We start from the raw sequence: 14,686 nt of genomic DNA on the forward strand, positions 1-14,686 counted from the left end.
TTCTCTTTTGTTTACTACCAATATCTGTGATTGGCGAGTAACGGTTTGTCCGGAATTTCCTTTCAAAGAGAATTTTGGCAGTTGGCTTTTAAGCCGTAATCATACGTTTGTCGAGATTTGTTCGGAATTTCCTTTCAAAGAGAATTTTAATAGTTGGCTTTTAGGCCGTAATCATATGTTCGTTGAGATATATTACAAATTTAACGAATTTCGATCGATCTACTTTTCATGAAGTCTAAAATGTAGGTAAAATTTCGATGACTGTGAGATCAAGTGACAGATTTTTCTATAGATATTTTGAAAAATTTTAGATGAACTGCCAAATTTTCTTTGAAAAATATTGGCAACCCTTATTAAAAGAGATTCGCCGTTTGTCATTTCGGATTCGGACACTTTTAAACTGTTATACTACTAAATTCCGACAAACCGGCATGATAATTTATATCGAAACGATTGAAACTGTGTTGAGTTTTGTTTTTTTGCGGTTCAAAGTATGATTCGGCCGGCAGGTTTTTATTCTGACTCCGATGAGGATTCCGAGTTTGGGTACGATTTTGGCTACAGCAAATCTGAAGTAGGTAAATAATCATTTGAATCTAGCACGATTGATCATGGTTATGTTTCAGTTCAACAACATTCGCAAAGCTCCACCGCCGGTAGTTGTAAACAACGACGATGTTTTGTACCAAGCTACTATCGATGGAAATTTAGCGGAAGTCCAGCGCATTTTGGAGCTGGACAGATATTTATTGACGGGTTGCCTGCGGCACGGTTGGCCGCTTTTACTGTTGGCATGTAACGAGGCTCAATATGAGATTGTTGAGTTCCTTCTCGAGAAGAAACGTGTCGATGTGAATCAAAATTGGGGTCTGAAAACTGCTCTAATGACAGCCTGTGAATCAACGCAAAGTTCCGACAAGGTTCTTAGATTGGTTACGTTACTATTGGAGTTTGGGGCGGTTATCAACTGCACCGACAGCTACGGAACAACCCCTTTGATGTTCGCTATAACGAATGGACATACTGAAGTGGTCAAACTAATGATTGATCAAGCTTCGCTTGAAGCAACCGATAATGAAGGTTTAACGGTAGGTTGAAAAACGGCGTTACAAATTGTAAATCATGTAAATTTAACAAAATCTTTTATAGGCCCTTTTTCACGCAGTAAACAATCAGCCGGAGATTGTGAAACTTTTGCTGAAAGCTGGTGCTATGACCGACATAGTAAATCGCAGAGGTTTTACACCGAGGCAAGAAGCGGAGTTTAAGGGGTTTGTTGAACTTTCTCAATTGTTTCCTGCCGTGGAAGAGTTTTATACTATTCCGAACAAATACCTCAGCTATACCCACTATCAAGACATTTGCCAGGGCGAAACAGAGGACGATATGCCAGGTTATTACCAAGAGATTGGGTTAATATTGTTTGGATCGTACAGTGAACAGCATTTAGGCGTGTTCGCCAAGGAGGGTTTTGATTTGTTGCGATTCCTAACGTTGACAGAACCGGAGCTAAAAGATTTGGGCTTTCAGCTGCCCTTTGAAAGAAAAAAGATTTTATACGGATTACTGAAGTTCCACCGGCAGTCATGGCGCAAACGAAGTTTGAAAAAATTCGAAAAAAATCACGTTTATGAGTAAGTATGACGTCATCGTTTTTCTATTGAAAAAAAAAATTGTTGCAACTTTTAGGGTATTAACATATTCTTCGCAACCAAAATTTCATTCAGCCGAAATTTATCAACTGGTTTTAAAGATTGTATGATTCGATTGGTTAGACTACTTGTTGTTGCTGACTGCCCAGGTGTCGACGAAACTGCCGAACACATACTGTTCGTTTGTCCTCGTTTCGACGTCGAAAGAAGTGCAATGCTTGACATCTGCGGCTGGGACACAACCCCTGATACCCTTATTCAGCGGATGTGTCAAGCGGTGGAGAAGTGGAACGCAGTCTCGACTGCAACCACCCAGATTGCCTGCAGGCTACTAGGAATCTGGCGCACCGAGCAATAGACGACGGGCACGACTAACTAGTGATTGGTTAGTTGAAGCAAAAAAGGCCGAGCGCAGAAAACCTGAGGGAATGGTCTGTTAATGCTGAGGCAGGTTTGGCGCAGCGACTGGCAACCGCGTAAGGGGTAAACCCAGCCACCCCGAAGCAAGGCAGAAGAGCGAGTGTATAGGCGTATATGTGGACCGCCTCATGTCAAGATGGGAGGGTCGTAGCGTAGTATGTTGGGACTTAGCTATCGATGCCTCGTGGCGTGGTAGAGGAGTCAAGGGTGAGCATCCAAGTCAGCCTCACACGGTATGTTAAGGGTGAGCACAAAAGTCAGCCTCACACGGTATGTTAGAGGCGAGCAGAAAAGTAAGCCTAGCAAGGTATGAAAAAGGTGAGCACACAAGTAAACCTCGCAAGGTACGAAAAAGGTGAGCACAAAAGTAAGCCTCATGTGGAGTGTTAGAGAATGATTCAAGGTGTGACAGAGCGAGCATCCAAGTAAGCCTCATGCAGGGTGTATGAACCCGCGAGCGAGAGTGAGTGAGTATCAAGTACAGCCATCCCTCCCAGAAGTAATACCGAGAGGTAGTCCCTGGGGGGAATAATTGCCCAATGGAGTTTAGTCGGTATTACCTAGTCATGGTGTCACCATGAGAGCCCGACACTTCAGTACACCCCGTGTGGTAGCTTGGCATCTACTAATAGCACGTGTACTGCGTTATTGCGTAAATTGCATTCTCCATTGAAAAAAAACCACTCGTTTGAAGAGAAGTTAAGCGATAATATTTCAGCCTGCGCTAGTGATGAACCTAACGACACATACTCTACTCTTGTATGTGGAATGATTGGAAAGTTCGAGTTCGACTCCAAAATGTGTGTAATGTGTGGCCTTGACACAGTGGTAATGATCTAACACAGTGATTCTCAAATGGGGGTCCGCGAAGATAAATATATTTTCCGAGTGCATATTGAAATTTCAAATATTGTTTCCTAACATATTGAAAATAACATATTGATAGCATACAAAATTGATGTTTATCTGTGGGGGTCCGCAGCAACCCAGTACGATATCTATGGGGTCCGTGGTTCGAAAAAGGTTGAGAACCGCTGAACTAATATATAAGAAATGCTCAGACCTCTCTTGGGTTTGCTTATTTCAAATAGCTCGCCCAGTAATTCAGGTTATTGGAAAGTACAAGGTTGGATTGGTCACTGGATTTAGTGCATTGATTTGTCTCGAACCGATCGGATGGAAACTGGTTATAAGCATGAGCATGATGACCGCACAATTCGTAGTTGCTACTCTCTGCTCGACCAGAACAAGCGCACAGAGAATCAACAGATGTAGCTTGAAAGTAGCTATTCACCCTCAATGTGCACGTTTCGAGAATTCTACATTTTCAAATGTCAGTAATGGCGCCGGCCACGTCCTTACAGTCATCGGGAGAGGAAAGGAATGTTAGTGTGACAAACGTTATTATGGAGACCGTGTATACCTCTGCATCTCCACGTTTGCCACGGGAAGGAGTTTTTGTTAATGGAATAGGGAAAAAGTTAAAAAAAATCTGGATTCACCGTGATAAGTGGTACGATCGATGCAACTCTCAGAAGTGTTATTATGTGTATATCCCGGCTACCGAAAATTTGATTGATGTATCGTTTGTTGTATTAATTCGGAACTCCTCATTTTGAAAAAAAAAAAAGTTGCATAACTTCAACTCCGGCCAGCCGACTGTCGGGAGTGTCGCTTATGTTTAAGGACCGTTATATACCACATGGACAAAAAATCTTAATTTTTGACCTTCTCCTCCCCCTCAGTGGACAAGCGTGGACATACCAGTATCCCTACGCTGTCCATGTGTACATTCTAAAAAAAATCGGGTAGTTTCATAAAAATGGGGCTTTAGAAAATTTTTCAATGTGTTAGACTATTATGATGCTGAAGGACTTAATGAAAATCGTTCAAACTCCAACCACAAAATGTTATACGCTTGTTTAATCTTTTATGAAATTTCAAATCCAAAATTAGAGGGAAGATAGAATCAAGTGATTCAGGCAAAAATGTTTTCACAGATTTTATTTCGTACGATTTCTTCTGTTTTTGATGATAGTTGCCATCGATGCCTTCAATTTTCACAGATGCATCCACTCTCACACATTATGCTGTAAGCACTTAGACTATTTCAAAATCTTGAAAATATTCGAAGGAAAGTGCTCACACAAATAACGATACAAATGAGTTGCATTTTCTTATAAAAGATAATAATGAAAAGTCCACGTGGACAACCGTGGACTTTCTCGTGACCGCTACCCTTCCCTAAATTGTCCACGTGGTATATGGATGGTCCCTTAGTCGAATCAAATATTTTTCAATCGGCGTATGAATGATTTTATTATTCTTTGTTTTTTATTTCGGCGTAACACGGCAGTCGTGTAGAAACATTGGTATAATTATGAGCAATGGGGTGACGAACGACGAAAAAATGTGCCGGTTCTTATTCAGGCAATATTTGCGCGCGTTTTCGCTATCTGGAGTGCCTGCCCACATAGGACTAATTTTTTGATACTTGAAACATTGCACGATGAGGACATCAAAGGAAAAAATGACAGTTCAGCGAGCTTGTTTGCAAAAGTTTAGCGCTCTAAAGCGCTTCGAACAAAGTTCGTCGCTCCTTCGAATCGTGCCGATTTCATCGTCCATCAACATCTGCACACACCAAAATTTTGGGATAAAAATTCAGCAAATCAAAATGCTGAAAGCTCTGCAATTTAATTTCAACCATTTGACAGAATCTTTTTGCTGAAAATTTTGCAATTTCGTTGTCAAAATCACATCACAATCACCGACTTTCCAGTAATCCAGCACAGATTACTGAAAATGCCGTTACTGTGTTGTCATTTTGACAAATCAATTGCTAAATTTTCAGCAAAAACAATATGTCGAATGGTTGATATTAAATTGTTGAGCATTGAGCATTTTGATTTGCTGAATTTTCAACCCAAAATGTTGGTGTGCAGCTTTACGACACGCCGATTCAAAAATGAATTCAGCATTTTTTTTGTTAGGAGAAACTTTGCCAGTGCCGCCCCTGTTTGCTCTACATGTTACAAATTTCTTGAATCCAATGAACTTGGAAGCGAGTTGTTTGTTTGTCCACATGTGTCGTCCCAATCGGGTAGTACATTATTAATGTAGCTGAGGATCCGTTTGGGACAGGTATGTCATACCTCAAGAGGCGTCATAAGATGCCTTCCGAAGTATCGCTTCCCTACTGCACAATGGCAGAAAATATATTCCGAGCTCTCGGGCTCGTAGTTACATCATCTTGACTTTTGCCATTTTTTTTTTTCAGATGATACTTAGCAGGACAATGTCCCGTAAATAAATCTGTATACGTATAATCGTAAATCTTTTCGTTTAAGATCTATTAGTTTTTTTTGCTCTCGTTGTATCTGGATGTATGAATTTCTTGGCTTGTTGAGCGTCTACTGCGTTACGCCAGCCGTTAAGTAGTTTAAGGCCCAAATCCCCGACTACATCCGGGGAACATGCCTTTTAAGCCAATATATTCTGATACGCCAGTCGTTTAGTAATTGGTCTCTTGCCCAAGTCGAAACTTCTAGTTTGATGACATAGGTAGATATGCCTGGAACTGATGTAATAAATAAAAGTTGGCTTCACCCCAAATCTACGCTGAAATCCCTTTTCTTCCCTTCGCACTTTTCCGTTTCCATCTTTTAGCGTTTTGCACTTTCCTTCTCTCGCTAAAATCTTCTCTTCCGTGTTGCACTTTCTCGTCTCCCCCTTTTCCGCTTCGCATATGACTTTTCTTGCCACAAACTACTCTTCAGTACCGCACTTTTCGATTTCCCCCCTTTCCGTTTCGCACTGGACTTTTCTTCTACACTCTGCTTTTCTTACGGGGATGCGAGCATCCAGACCAAATTCCCGGGATCCCGGGAATACGTAAGAAACATTTAAAAAATGACTTGTTTTCAAGAAAACAAAAGAATAAATTTAAAAGTTTTCAAACCTAATCAATGTGAAAAACGTGATATACCGAATCCGTTCCCGGTACAGTTGGATCAGCAACACTAAGAATTAAGATTGAATCAAAATAAAGCGGATAATGAACGAACTACGCAGTGATGGGTGAAGTCTACCATTGATTTCCTGCAAGGGTGCGTATCCGAATTACTTGGTCTAAAGGCAATTCAAAAATACTGCATCCTTGAAAGCGACGATTAAAGAGTTTGGATGTGCATGATATTGGACAGATACGGCTTTCTGAACTTTTCAAGAAAATTTAAATATCTCGGAATGATAAATTGCATTTAATTTAATAAAATAGATTTTACAATTCCAGTATAACACATTGGACGAAAAATGCATTTGATGAACGGACCAAATTTTTCTGCAGACGTCTGGAAAAATTTCCTTATTTTTAAACAGTGTTTGCGTTAAGCACGATATCTTTACAAACCGTCTCAATTTTTGAAACTAAAACTGATCGATTTTTTAAAGAAATCCGACCAGTTTCCGTAACTAATCTCTATTTGCAAACACTTTCATTGAAGATCAAGTTATTAAAATAAGAAAGAACTGAAAAATCAACAAACTGGTTCATCGATTGCGGAGATATCATACGTACCGCTAAAGCTACTGTAAAGAAATGCTTTGCGGTATAAGTCGGCGAATTTGTCACATTCTTTCCAATGACTTGCGTAAGGTTTGGACACTATACCTTAAAAAATCACAAAAAATGTATGCATATTACCGAGCTCAAAGATATATCGCCCTTTGATCTGCGAACTAGTTGAGAAAGTATAATTTACAATTACTACTCACTCCAAGTGTTTGCCGGTCGAGATTTTGTTTTTGCGGAAGGTAAGCTATTTGGAATAAATAAAAAAATATTTTTTCCGAGATTCCCGAATCCCAAGAACATTAACCAAGCCATTCGTCTCGCGAAACAACATGCAGCACACCGCCGAATGCGGCAATGTTAAATATAGCAATATAGCAGTATACATCGAAAACGACGCTGTAGAAGTTCGTGTCCATGATTTGGCTACGCGTACCCCTGACAGCGTGATTAAAAAATGCTTGCAAAAATACGGAGAAGTAGACTCCGTTACAGACGATACATGGAGGATTTTTCCCGGGCATCCCTAACGGTGTTCGTGTGTTGAGAATGCGTATAACCAAGCCAATTCCCTCATACATAAGCGTCACAGTGTTAGGATGTGACGATGTTCTCATTCATCAGACATCACTAGTCACGTACCCAGGGCAAATTCCTACGTGCCAGTTCTGCACAAAGACGCTGCACCTCGGAAAACCTTGCGCAGAAACTGTTAAGGAAAACTAAACCAATCCAACTGAAATCAGCACACAGCCATCTTACGCTAAACCACTAACAGCTGCAAAACCAACATCTCCGGATCAAGCACCAACAACCAGCAACAACAACAACGAAACGAATGCCGAAAAATACGAACATATGTACAATAAGGGACCATCCATAAATGACGTAGCATTATATGGGGGAGGGGGAGTTTTGTATTTTGTGATGATGTGTGACGACAGGGAGGTAGGGGGTCATGTCATGCTACGTAGCTTTTTTAAAGGGGAATAGGGGTTGACCTGATGTCACGAGAATCTTACCCGTTTCCTCTAACTAACATCGTTTTTGATTTTTTTAAATTTTTTTACGGGGACAACGAGGGGGGTGAGGGTTACGGTCAAGCTACGTAATTACTAGGGGGTATATAGAAGTTTGTGACGAAATGCTACGATGGGGGAGGGGGATGTTAAAAATCACTCAAAAAATGCTACGTCATTTATGGATCATTCCTAACGACCCATAAGAGTAAGACACAAACTAGAACATCCGACCGCGACCAGCAGGAAAGTAGTACGGATGAGGACATGGACGTGAACGATAACGCGAAAGAAGACAAACGAATTGAACCTCAACTTGCAGTCAACAACGCTGGCAATATTTCGCCCCTAGAAAAAAGATCTCAACACGCAGCAGCAAGCTGCGCCTGAACGAGACCAAAAATTTAACATAGTTGTTTTTTTTTATTGTGAAAAACAAACAATCGGCCTCGTCGAGCCACCGCATTTGGGCCTAAATAAATTTATTTATTAAATTTAAAAAAAATCAGAGTACGTGGACTAGTCTTGGATCGGGCGTCCTTCAAAAACAAACTGAAATTGATTTTTTAAATCAACTCTAATTCGAAAGACATTATGATCGACTATCTCTAGATTCCCGAGCAAAGTCGAACATCAAAATTACAACAAGTAGAACTCATATTTTGATAATAGCATCAAATTGAAATCATATTGTGCTATAAGTTTTAGATTTTTTAAATGTAACATCAAATTTTGATTTCAATTCGCCATCCTTGTTTCTTAGAAGAATTTTCTATATTTATATTTCTTTGGTAAAACATCAAAGTGAATACATATTTTACTATCCAAAATAAATTCAACATCTCAATGAGCTTTCAATTTACTCTCACTGATAGCAGAATTAGTTTCCTGTTTGATGTCATAGGACAATTTTGCTGGTCTCCATTTTGATCTTTTAACCGTTAAAACGACCAAAACGACAACAACCTGAGTAATCATTTGCCGAACTTCGCAACATCAAGTTTTCAATTTGTTGTCAGACTCTGCTCGGGTTCTCCGCCTAAATAGATAAAAGTATTTTTCCCATATATTAGGCACCCTAGTTTCTAAATGAACACAAAATAGTGTACAAACAAAGCGAAACGTGATCGCTTGATTTGTGAATAAAACAGGTCGTGCTGTTCTCACTGCTTTGGTGGCAACAAATATTTTCCATCGGATGAAAATGGTATTTTTACTTTAATGTTCACTAGATAAAAAAAGTTCCAAATGATGTACTGGATATATACAAATTTAAAAATAGCATCTGCAATATTGTGTATAAGCAATTCATTCTTTTCAGCACCTATGACCTGTTCGAAATACTAGGCAACCACTTGAAGCATCTCACTGTGATTCAAGCTTCGCTAGTATTCATTGCCCAGATGAAGCCGCTAGCTGGAGGGGAGGTTGATTTTGGGCCACAGCTAGAGCAATGCCAGCAGAAAGTAGAAGAGCTGAAACAGACCGTTGCTTCGATGGAAACAGAACTTAGACGAATAAATCTCCTAACAACATTGCGACCGGTACTGCACATCGATGCTGTCCAACGCGAGCGGACACGTTGGAAGCGTTGGACTACCCACGTTATCGTGATTGTTATTTTCTCTGGGACTGTGGCGAGTTTGGTTCGGTTAATGAGAAAATAGTGCTAAACGTAATATTCAACTCAAGTACAACTATGTTATCAATTCTAAGTTTAATAAAAGTTGAAAACACTCAGTAAAACAAATTTCCCATGAAAATTAGGTATTTGCTATCCCGCTGATAAATCACTTTCATGATGCGCCACACCGTGAGCGCACAAATGGGTATATGGCAAATTCATACGCACGTGAGAAACGTTTAACATATGTTTGCCATATCCCACCTAATCCAGAAGTGCATCTTACAATAACATGTACTGGATCATCGTCGGTCGATCAATCAGTTGGCACTGAGCGTGTAGAATGAATGGAGCATAATCATACACACAAATGCAGAGCAGCGTTGAGGTATTAGGGCGATTTATTTCAGTTTTTTTATGAGTTCTTTAAAAAGTCTACATAATTCCAGCATCAGAAATTGCGTCGAGTGAGCGAATTCCGATCTACCGACGTATGGGGTAACGGTGGCACAACGAATCTTCGGAGAAGCGTAGCTTACTATGATGATGGTGACGAGGAAGAAGATGAAGTACTAACGAAGCGAGGTTCCTGGTCGGGAAGATTTGATTTTCTGCTGTCGCTGCTCGGATACTCGGTTGGACTGGGCAATGTTTGGCGGTTTCCATATCTTTGCTACAATAATGGAGGAGGTAAGCATCCGGGTTAGTGTGTTAGAATTTTCAAATCTACGTAGGTTATATTGGTCTTGAAAAAAGGGTATCAACCAGACTTGTGAAAACGCAAACTTTTTTTTAAGGTGCTTTCTTAATTCCATTCACCGTTATGCTGGTGTTCGCCGGTTTGCCATTGATGTTCATGGAACTTTCGCTAGCACAGTATGCGGGATTGGGACCCGCAGTGCTGTTCGGACGTTTCGCCCCACTGCTGCAGGGATTGGGTTTGGGAATGGTACTTGTCGCCGGTATTGTAATGCTGTACTACAACGTAATCCTTGCTTGGACTCTTTTCTACATGCTAGCATCGTTCGAGGAGCCTTTGCCGTGGAAGGGTTGTAACCATGATTGGACTAGTATGCTGTGCTATTCCTACGAGGAAGAAAATAAATGCTTCAGTAGCAACGGTACCTATTACATGCGAGAGTGCTATGCGAATGCTAGTTTCATTGGGAATATTACAAAGGTACCGAAAAAACCGCCAGCAGAGGAATTTTTCAAGTGAGTTCCAACAGTTTTGTTATTTTGATCTTTTTTTAAAAGCAATATTTTACAATTTTCAGAAACTATGTTCTCCAACTTTCTAGTGGCATTGAACATACGGGGCAGATTAGCATCACCTTAGCGCTGTCTCTACTGGCAGCGTGGCTTATCGTATTCTTGTGCTTATGCAGGGGAGTGAAATCTTCCGGAAAAGTAGTCTATTTCACTGCCCTCTTCCCCTACGTTGTGCTGGTGATGTTATTCGTAAGAGGCCTTACTCTTCCAGGCGCTCATGCGGGTATTATGTACTATCTGGAACCAGACTGGGAAAAGTTAAAAAGTGCTCAAATTTGGGGCGATGCCGCCGTCCAGATTTTCTTCGCTTTGAGTCCAGCCTGGGGTGGACTTCTAACGCTTGCATCATACAACAAGTTTACCAATAACTGCTACCGAGATGCTATTATAGTGGCTACCTCCAATATTTTAACGTCGTTTTTTGCTGGCTTTGTGATATTTTCGATACTTGGATTTTTAGCTCACGAACTTGACACCGAGGTCGGTAGTGTTATTGATCAAGGGGCTGGATTGGCTTTTGTTGTGTTTCCGGAGATGGTGACAAAGCTGCAAATGCCAATATTTTGGTCAGTGCTATTTTTCTTCATGTTACTAACGCTTGGACTAGACTCTCAATTCGCCCTGATGGAGACTGTAGTGACTGGCATACTGGACACTTTCCCAAAGTGGAGACGCTGGAAATTGCGGGTAGTGTTTGTAGTGGCAGCCGTAGGATACATCGGTGGCTTAGTGTTCATTACTAATGTAAGTACAATCACATTGACTGATCTTTATACTTTGACTTTAAAAATGTCTTCCTGAACTATCTAGGGTGTGTCATTCTAAAATATATCGATGTCACGTTTTTGCGAATATTGAGCTCATATATTTTCTTTATTTATGGATGGATTTCCATCTTTGTATCACCAAACAATTCGGAAACAACTAAAGTTAAGTTTTATTGTTATATTGGTTTTGTTTGGACTCCGTCACTCCAGACTACAATTTTTTATGCTTAGGGATTTGTGGCTTGGAGACCTTGGATTCTGGTGGTCCCTAGAATCTACTAGCAACACGTCGCATGCTTCAGGTGGTGGATAGAAGCTAAGGAATACCCTGACGACTGGCAGATTGAATTATTTTTGCTGTCAATTCAACTAGATCCAGACCAATGCAGTGCAATCCTATGATTGTTGGTTCATTACACATAATGGAAATCAAATATTCAATTGCACAATATTTTAAAACTTAAGTGAATTAACCAAAGTATTGGGTTCATACCAATTCAAACCGAAATCTAAAGTAAACATCATTCAATTGCACATTGTATTAAACTTAAAATTTAAGTGGGTTATCCAAAATATTGGGATCATATAAATTCAAATGTTCAAAATCTGCCTAGTAATCTTGAAGAACCATCATCCACGCGAACCAAACCGTCAAATAAAGTGGCTATTTTCCAAAATATAAGCAACTTTAAATACCTCCCTGTCGTTCTTTTCTTCTACTTCATTGGTCTATTTTTTCTTTTATTTCTATTAGGTTACTTTTCCACTACTCATTTATACCAAAAAATATGAGTCAATTTATATGTTTCTACTTAATCCCTTTTTATATTTTTTTCTTTTAATTCGACATGTTATTACTTTTTTCTTTTAATTCGGCATGTTTTATTACTATCTTAAGTTAGATTCATACTAACACTCACTAACACAATCAATTGCATATTCTCTCATGTACACTAACACTCTCTCATCCAAAACGCATAAACGCCCCTAGCCTTCGATAACACAAACCTGTCCACAAACGCAAACTTACAATTTCAATCATCCACACATACCTACGCCCGCATTTTCGCCAACATTTAAACACCCCGGTAATTAAGTGAATGTTTCAGCACCTATAACTTTACAACCGTGGTCTCAAGCATTAACTCACCGCCCGCGGGATCATGAATCGGTTACGTCCGGAAGTCTCTACTCTCGATGTGTCTAGACTCATGCCTTCAGTTGGACCATTAAAAAGTGACGCTCATATTCACTAGACAACATGTTCCTCTACCATACACTAAAAATTAATTATCAGATTCACAGTCCGCGCGCGACCGTTCATAAATACACGCGAATATGCGAATGGCCACACGAATATAAAATGTAATTTATGCACGCGAAGTTAAATACACGCTAGCATTCAAACGTTTACGCAAATAGTAAACACCCACGCCAACCCAGACAGATATGCATCCCTGGACTCGAACGCTAGAACTCACACCTTCCACGCACACACCACCACAGGACTTACAATTAGATTTATACATACAAAGTCACAAGCAATAATTACAGGTATTCGTCCGGCAACCGGGGAAGTGCATCTCAAACGCAGAACTTATCATTTCAATGATGGCCATGGATCTGCGTTGCCTGTGTTCAAGGCACCATAGCTTCGTCCGTCAGATCAAGGATGTATAAAAACCGCTAGCCACAACCCTCGGGCCTAGCTGCCTATAAAGGGACAAAAAAAATAGTTTTTGTTTGGACTCAAATGGGTTGGCCTACTGAAATTATCTCAAAAACTCAACGTGAGGGTTAGGTATTTTTTCAAAGAATGGTGTGTATGCAATGTTTGAAAGAAATCGTTTAAGTAGGTTTTGAATAGCAGGTAACAACGCAAATCATGTTTTTTTTTTCCAGAAACGTTCTACAAAAAGCTACGTTGCCGAGTCGTTTGTCAATATTTTTGCATTTTGGTGCCATAAAAGCTCATTTGGCAGCGCTAAGTGACGATTTGCAAAACTCTACGTTTTGCCTTTCTCATATAGAAAGGTTATGCAATCACTCTGAAAAACGTCAACCTAATCCCGGCCCGGAGGGCCGAGTGTCATATCCCATTCGACTCAGTTCGTCGAGATCGGAAAAAGTCTGTATGTGTGTGTGTATGTATGTATGTGTGTGTGTATGTGTGTGTGTGTGTGTATGTATGTGCGTATGTGTCAAATAATGTCACTCATTTTTCTCAGAGATGGCTGGACCGATTTGCCCAAACTTAGTCTCAAATGAAAGGTGCAACCTTCCCATCGGCTGCTATTGAATTTTGGATCGATCGGAATTCTGGTTCCGGAATTACGGGTTTCAGAGTGCGGCCACACAGAAATTTCTCATATAAACTATAGGAAAAATTAAAAATAGAATTTTTATTTTTGATGCTAAATGTGTTCAAGGTGCATGAAACATCGAGATTTGATGCAAACTCGAAAAAAAAATTTGACTACGATTCACTTTTTTGGATTTTTGCACATTTTTGCCTTTCTCATATAGAAAGGTTATGCAATCACTCTGAAAAACGTCAACCTAATCCCGGCCCGGAGGGCCGAGTGTCATATCCCATTCGACTCAGTTCGTCGAGATCGGAAAAAGTCTGTATGTGTGTGTGTATGTATGTATGTGTGTGTGTATGTGTGTGTGTGTGTATGTATGTGCGTATGTGTCAAATAATGTCACTCATTTTTCTCAGAGATGGCTGGACCGATTTGCCCAAACTTAGTCTCAAATGAAAGGTGCAACCTTCCCATCGGCTGCTATTGAATTTTGGATCGATCGGAATTCTGGTTCCGGAATTACGGGTTTCAGAGTGCGGCCACACAGAAATTTCTCATATAAACTATAGGAAAAATTAAAAATAGAATTTTTATTTTTGATGCTAAATGTGTTCAAGGTGCATGAAACGTCGAGATTTGATGCAAACTCGAAAAAAAAATTTGACTACGATTCACTTTTTTGGATTTTGGCACATTTTTGCCTTTCTCATATAGAAAGGTTATGCAATCACTCTGAAAAACGTCAACCTAATCCCGGCCCGGAGGGCCGAGTGTCATATCCCATTCGACTCAGTTCGTCGAGATCGGAAAAAGTCTGTATGTGTGTGTGTATGTATGTATGTGTGTGTGTATGTGTGTGTATGTGTGTGTGTATGTGTGTGTGTGTATGTATGTGCGTATGTGTCAAATAATGTCACTCATTTTTCTCAGAGATGGCTGGACCGATTTGCCCAAACTTAGTCTCAAATGAAAGGTGCAACCTTCCCATCGGCTGCTATTGAATTTTGGATCGATCGGAATTCTGGTTCCGGAATTACGGGTTTCAGAGTGCGG

General features: G+C 40.2%; 2 protein-coding genes across 2 annotated transcripts in view; both read left to right on the top strand.

Moving 5' to 3' along the window:
- Positions 1-387: 387 nt before the first annotated feature.
- LOC131688578 (ankyrin repeat, SAM and basic leucine zipper domain-containing protein 1) lies at positions 388-9,414 on the top strand. The gene is made up of 4 exons (XM_058972928.1): positions 388-574; positions 627-1,088; positions 1,150-1,634; positions 8,986-9,414. Exons 1-4 carry the CDS (start codon positions 494-496, stop codon positions 9,329-9,331), a joined length of 1,374 nt encoding a protein of 457 aa, XP_058828911.1. The 5' UTR covers positions 388-493; the 3' UTR covers positions 9,332-9,414.
- Positions 9,415-9,594: 180 nt separating this feature from the next.
- The window catches only part of LOC131688576 (sodium- and chloride-dependent glycine transporter 2-like), a 34,887-nt gene continuing 29,795 nt past the window's right edge, over positions 9,595-14,686 (top strand). The window contains exons 1-4 of the mRNA XM_058972926.1: positions 9,595-9,676; positions 9,738-9,978; positions 10,086-10,503; positions 10,566-11,304. Of these exons, the coding sequence (XP_058828909.1) occupies positions 9,659-9,676; positions 9,738-9,978; positions 10,086-10,503; positions 10,566-11,304 (1,416 nt within the window). The 5' untranslated portion in view covers positions 9,595-9,658. The remainder of the gene's footprint in view (positions 9,677-9,737; positions 9,979-10,085; positions 10,504-10,565; positions 11,305-14,686) is intronic.

Source organism: Topomyia yanbarensis, chromosome 3, assembly GCF_030247195.1.
Source record: "Topomyia yanbarensis strain Yona2022 chromosome 3, ASM3024719v1, whole genome shotgun sequence".
NCBI classification, from domain to species: domain Eukaryota; kingdom Metazoa; phylum Arthropoda; class Insecta; order Diptera; family Culicidae; genus Topomyia; species Topomyia yanbarensis.

Bases quoted from the DNA above. Each gene is read 5' to 3' on its own strand.
- LOC131688578 (XM_058972928.1), top strand. From the start codon at position 494: ATGATTCGGCCGGCAGGTTTTTATTCTGACTCCGATGAGGATTCCGAG. The intron at 575-626 runs GTAGGTAAATAA...GTTATGTTTCAG, and splicing joins TTGGCTACAGCAAATCTGAA to TTCAACAACATTCGCAAAGC. The intron at 1,089-1,149 runs GTAGGTTGAAAA...AATCTTTTATAG, and splicing joins CCGATAATGAAGGTTTAACG to GCCCTTTTTCACGCAGTAAA.